Source organism: Danio rerio, chromosome 21 (genome assembly GCF_049306965.1).
Source record: "Danio rerio strain Tuebingen ecotype United States chromosome 21, GRCz12tu, whole genome shotgun sequence".
In the NCBI taxonomy this organism is placed as follows: domain Eukaryota; kingdom Metazoa; phylum Chordata; class Actinopteri; order Cypriniformes; family Danionidae; genus Danio; species Danio rerio.
Window position 1 is genome coordinate 7,648,369 of NC_133196.1, and position 6,000 is coordinate 7,654,368.

The 6,000-nt window shown below is 33.1% G+C and overlaps 1 protein-coding gene across 10 annotated transcripts in view; it reads left to right on the forward strand.

Annotated features, from left to right (window-relative positions):
• Nucleotides 1-3,678, forward strand: part of fnbp1b (formin binding protein 1b) — a 175,508-nt gene extending 171,830 nt beyond the window's left edge. For all 10 annotated transcript variants that reach the window (XM_073935755.1, XM_068215986.2, XM_068215987.2 and 7 more), the window contains one exon: nucleotides 3,301-3,678. In XM_073935755.1, coding sequence (XP_073791856.1) covers nucleotides 3,301-3,308 — 8 coding nt within the window. In that variant the 3' untranslated portion in view covers nucleotides 3,309-3,678. The remainder of the gene's footprint in view (nucleotides 1-3,300) is intronic.
• Nucleotides 3,679-6,000: the final 2,322 nt, after the last annotated feature.

Here is a 6,000-nt window from a genome sequence, read left to right on the forward strand (position 1 = left end):
CAATTATGATTAATAAATGCTGTACAAGTGTTGTTCATGATTAGTTCGTGTTAGTAAATGCATTAACTAATGAACCTTATTTTAAAGTGTTACCTTTATTTCTTTCCCAAATGAAAGAAGAAAAACTCAATTTACAAAAATACCCATGAACTTGTGGCCTAGGATTAAACCAGCCAAAATACCACACTAAAAAATTCATTAAGTATGGATTTACTCACTATTTTTAGGATGTGGTTGCAAACAAATGAAATTAATTTAAACAAATTAAGTTGAACATTTCTACATTTAGTTTGTTTGTTTAAACTCAGCTCATATAAAATATTTGTGTCCACTTACCTTAAAATAAAAATAAAATAAAAAATCCAATTATTTTTTTTTCAGTGCAGCATCAACACACACTGAGCAAAATATTGGTTAATTATCATTTTCAGAGCTATCCAGAAAAAACAATATTGAGTTCAGTATTAGACACCCATACTGTTATGGAGCTTATTTATTCGCATCACTTTCATCGCATAGTTCAAACTAATAATGCTACAGTTTTCCCCGGTTTTGCTCAGTTTTTCTTGACATCCACACAAGCATGTTTGGTTCTCCTGCTCTTTATTCCTCATAGCACCAACCGGATTTCACCAAGTAGGACATGTTCCTGGATTAAAATGTGTGGTGATCCTGGAACAACATTCCAATCAGCCAATCAGAATCAAGAGATATGTTTACCGTTTTAAATTTAAGCGTTCAGTTAGGTTTAAGCACTTCTACATGATTGTTATCCAACTATTATTCCTCTCTGATCTTAGGAATGATTTACAGTTATGGTTGGGTTTAGGGGTAGGGAATAGATATGGATTACATTTTCCAACAAAGATGATGTTCCAGGATCAACAGATGTTAATCCAGGATCACATCATACTTGGCAAAATCATGACGTGCTCTTAAACGGTCTAGTTTAGCTATTAGATATGTTTTTTGTGGATGTTTCCTCGCAGAGCTGTTTTCCTGGAGAAGGGTTTATCTTTCTGAGGGTGAGATAGAGTACTAGTTGAGTGTGTTAACCCTGTGTGTGTGTGTGTGAGAATGAAAAAAAAATCCAGCTAATCATATTGTGTTTGACTGCCTATGACAGCTTTGGGGTTTCTTCTGAATGTTGGGTTGGAATGTGCGTTTTAGTTTAAACATGCATGAACTTACTTTACAAGTTATTAATGTCTCCATTATTACACACACATGCATAAGCAGTGAATTTAAAAACCGACAGAGGGAACATTGGGAAAAACAACTTCTCCTGAGTGGCCTGTTTCTGTTTTACTGACATTTTGACTGTTTTTTTTCCTTCTCTGCATAAATGCATGTTTGAGTGCGTTTCAGGCTGTGATTTGTTTGTGAATTGAACGAAAGAGATCGAATTACTCTTATCAACACGTCATGCATATTATGTATCATACTGGAAACTATTCTGTGTGTTTATATGCTCATTTTTTTCAATCCATTTTACAAGTGTACAGCTCATTTTAAGCATATACATGAAATATCATATATGTGTGTTTAGGGGCTTTTCACACTTGTTTTCTTGGTTGTTTTTAACCCTGGATTATCTTGTTCATTATTTTAGACTGTATGGATTGATTGCATATACTTTTAAAGTAAAATAATATAAACTATATATTATAATATAGTTTTAAAGTGAAATAATTCAAAATTGTAATGAAGAAATAAAGAAATGAGTAATTGAATTCAAATTTCTAAAACAAGCAACACTAAAAATGTCACCGAGTTATTTGTTTGAAAACAAATAATTAATTTATTAAAACTGAATAAAAAATTTAAGTATGAAAACAAATTAATTTTTTAATTAACTAAAGTTTAAAAATAGATTTTTAAAAATTAAATTAATTAACTAAAATTGATGACAAAAACTAAATAATAATTAAACATAAAAACAACAATAAATACAATTTTTACTACATTTTAATAGTAAATAATAATATATTAATAAACTAATAAATATTTTAAAAAACTCTTGCATGCAGTGCATACAGTTGAAGTCAGAATTATTAGGCCCCCTGTTTGTTTTTCCCCAATTTCTGTTTAACAGAGAGATTTTTTTCAACACATTTCTAAACATAATAGTTTTAATAAGTCATTTCTAATAATTATTTTATCTTTGCCATGATGACAGTAAATAATATTTTTCTAGACACTTCTATACAGCTTAAAGTGACATTCAAAGGTTTAAATAGGTTAATTAGATTAACTAGGCAGGTTAGGGTAATTAGGCAAGTTATTGTATAATGATGGTTTGTTTTGTAGACTATCAAAAAATATATATATAGCTTAAAAAGGGCTAATAATTTTGTCCTTAAAATGGTGTTTAAAAAATTAAAAACTGCTTTTATTCTAGCCGAAATAAAACAAATAAGACTTTCTCCAGAAGAAAAAATATTATCAGACATACTGTGAAAATTTCGTTGCACTGTTAAACATCATTTCGGAAATATTTAAAAAAGAAAAAAATCTAAGGTGGGGCTAATAATTCTGACTTCAACTGTACATCAAAATGATTTTTAATGGAAAATTGTTATAATTATAAATTATTCATGCACATCCTCATTCCTTTTTATAATCCATCAATCCCTCATCCTTTTTGATCAAAAACATAATCCACTCTTGTTACATCCACAGCCATGAGGGAAAACACACATGGATTGGTCTAGGGGAATTTATTAAGATAAACAAATAAAGTAAAAACAAAGTATGAGAGGAATCACAACAAAACTAAGGCTGAACACTAAGGAGCACAACTCCGCGTCTGGACGGCCGCTCAAGTCCCCGCCTCCAGGTGCTGCAGCTTGGGTTCCTATTAGCCGGCTGTTAATGATCCGTAGGTGCAAAGAAATCTACTCAGAACAAAACAGGCAATACAAAAACTCCAGAGGGCGACAAAATAGAATGCGCAAAAAGCAATGTGGCCTTGAGTCGGAGCACTCACTCTGGTCCCCCGGGCTCTGTGCTGGTTGGGGAAATTCCAAATTGAACCAAAACACTTGATAGCAATTGGCTCAAGGTTGACAAGCAAAATTCGGGACATTGCAACCTGAAAACTTAAAAAATATATATGTATATATATATATATATAAAAATAATAGCCAACAAAATAAGACAATCCAGGGTTAAAGTATGTGTGAAAAGCCTTTCATATAATGCACGGATCCATCCATTCACCAAGTCTAACATGTTTTTCTTTGTTTTTGTTTTTTTTGTTTTTTTCATCTGTTTGTTTGTCTGTTTGTATGACTGCAGATTCGTAAAGTATGGAAGGAGGACTCAGTGGTGCAGGGCAAACAGCAGCCGCATGTTGGAGAAACTACAGCCAAGGAGAGACAGACACAAAATACAGAAACGAAACCAGAGCGACAGGCTCTAGAGACTCTGTAGAGTGTGACATTAACAGTGACATCAGAGAAATATGACGACTTTTAGATTTATTATGACCTGTGTGTTATTTTATAATGAGGTGAATATGATCTGCGTATATCATTTTTGCTTTACGGCTCTTCATCGCTGCTGAACGACGCTAATGTTAGTTTCTTTCAGCCTGTGTGAGCGAATGAATGTGTGTGTGTGTGTGTGTTTGGCCTGGCTTCAGATCCTTTGGTCAATAATAAACTAAAAACCTGGGAATGTGGTCTGTAAAAGGAGCGAAAGTTGCGGATGATATACAGTTGAAGCCAAGATTATGAGCCCTCCTGTGTGTTTTTGTTATATATATATATATATATATATATATATATATATATATATATATATATATATATATATATATATATATATATATATTGATTTCCCAAATGATGTTCAACAGAGCAAGGAATTTTTTTACAGTATTTCCTATAATATTTTTTCTTCTGGAGAAATTCTTATTTGTTTTATTTCGGCTATAATAAAAGCAGTTTTTAATTTTTATAAAAGCAGTTTTCAATATTATTAGCCCCCTTTTTCAATTAACTACAGCAGTGGTCCTCAACATTTTTATCACCGCAAACTGGTCAACACTTTACAATTTTACCGCGAACCATTGACTGTTTTCTCAGAGGATGACAAGCTGTCACTCAGATACAAGTTTTATTTATGGAGAAAATTACAAGGCCACTGCAGATCATTAGTCTACCGAAATATGTATATTTAATACAAGCTGAATGGTCTGTTATTATCGAGTAACTATCGGTGCACTCCTTGAGGCATTCATTCAACTGGGTGCATCTGGAAGGCGCTAGCATGACACGTCTCTTGCACGCGCAAGCTGCACACCTTCATTGCAAAAAATGAACTTGCGTTAACTTTAGAAAAGACGTGATATGCGAACAGCCCCTATAAGGCCGCGGTCATTTGAGATCTCCAGCATTTGATCTTCTTGCACAGACATGATGGATTTACCCTATTTGTTGACAAATGGGTTGCGGATCTATTCCTTGGCAGTTCACAGAACTTTCACTGGGCTTTTTCCCCTACGCAAAGAAACTTTCCAAAGACTTCTGTTTCATACTCATTTTGCTGCTTGAGGGTTTAATTTGGGCGCTCAAGTGGCCGAGATGTAAGCGAGAGTATATGGTCATTTTTCAAAATAAAAGATTATTCAAATTAAAAGATCCTTCAGACTCAGATAATAAATAAAACAGAAACAACTGATTTTTGATTACCAATTGATAATTGATTACCAATTGGTTTGTGGCCTGGTGGTGGAGGACCACCAATAACTTGCCCAAGTTATACAATAACTTGCCTAATTAACCTAATAATTAAGTCTTTAAATGTCATTTTAAGCTAAATACTTGTATCCTGAAAAGTATCTAGTCAAATATTATTTACTGTCATCATGGCAAAGATAAAATAAATCAGTTATTAGAAATGAGTTATTAAATCTATTCTGTTTAGAAATGTGTTGAAAAAAATCTTGTCTTCATTAAACAGAAATTGGGAGAAAATTATACAGCGGGGCTAATAATTCAGACTTCAACTGTAAGTGCTGCATTTCATCCAGAATCACACCGGTGAAGATGAAAATGCTAATTAAGGCTGTGTTTATTCGACTGAAAAATACAGGAAAAGCAGCAAAATTCTTTAATGTTATCACAATTCAACAGAACTGCTTTATATTTTGACGTATTTTTAAGATGGAATTGAATCCTGTGTTGAAATGCTGAATTTTGAGCATCGATACTCTTTAGTCTCACCTTCAGAAATCATTTTAATGTTATGATGTTGTGCTGATTTATTATTTTATTTATCAATAAAGCTTTTGATTATTAATTATGGTAGTGTAGCAAGGATTATAAAGCGCTTGAAGCCACAAAAACCTCACAATATCAATAATATTAATTTTTAATAATATGAAACAAGCTTAAATTTGTAATAACATTTCAGAATATGACTGATTTTGCTGTTCTTCATTAAATAAATGCAGCCTTGGTGAGCATAATTGTTCGGAATACATTAAAGGTGCTGTATGTACGCTTTTGACTCTTCTAAAGCATAAAAATACCATAATATGTTTGCAGATATTTAAGAAACATGCTTAAGTGAACATTCTTTTTTTATCTGAAAAACAATGCTGAAGTCAGATATTCTGCTTGGAAAATGTGCGTTACGTGCCGTAATGTCTGTCTTTGTTTTGGTTATTTTAACCCGCCCAATGCCAGTTTAGCCAATTATATTTCAGCAGCCCGGGTTGCCTTGGTGGAAAACTGCGTATTTCATTCATTCATCCAGTCAGGAAGGCTCTCAAACATGCTTCTGTGACCAAAATGCGACCTCTGGTGCACAGTAGCAGACTCCAAAATGAGACTCCGATTCAGAGTTCCAATTGAGGTGGTTATTAAAGTGCAAATAATATAAATATTATGGACATTAACATTAGGTGAGCAGGTTACATTGTAACCCTGTGTCCTAGCAACACGCTACATGACGAGATTTGCAGTGATAAGCAATTTGGCTGTCTGCACC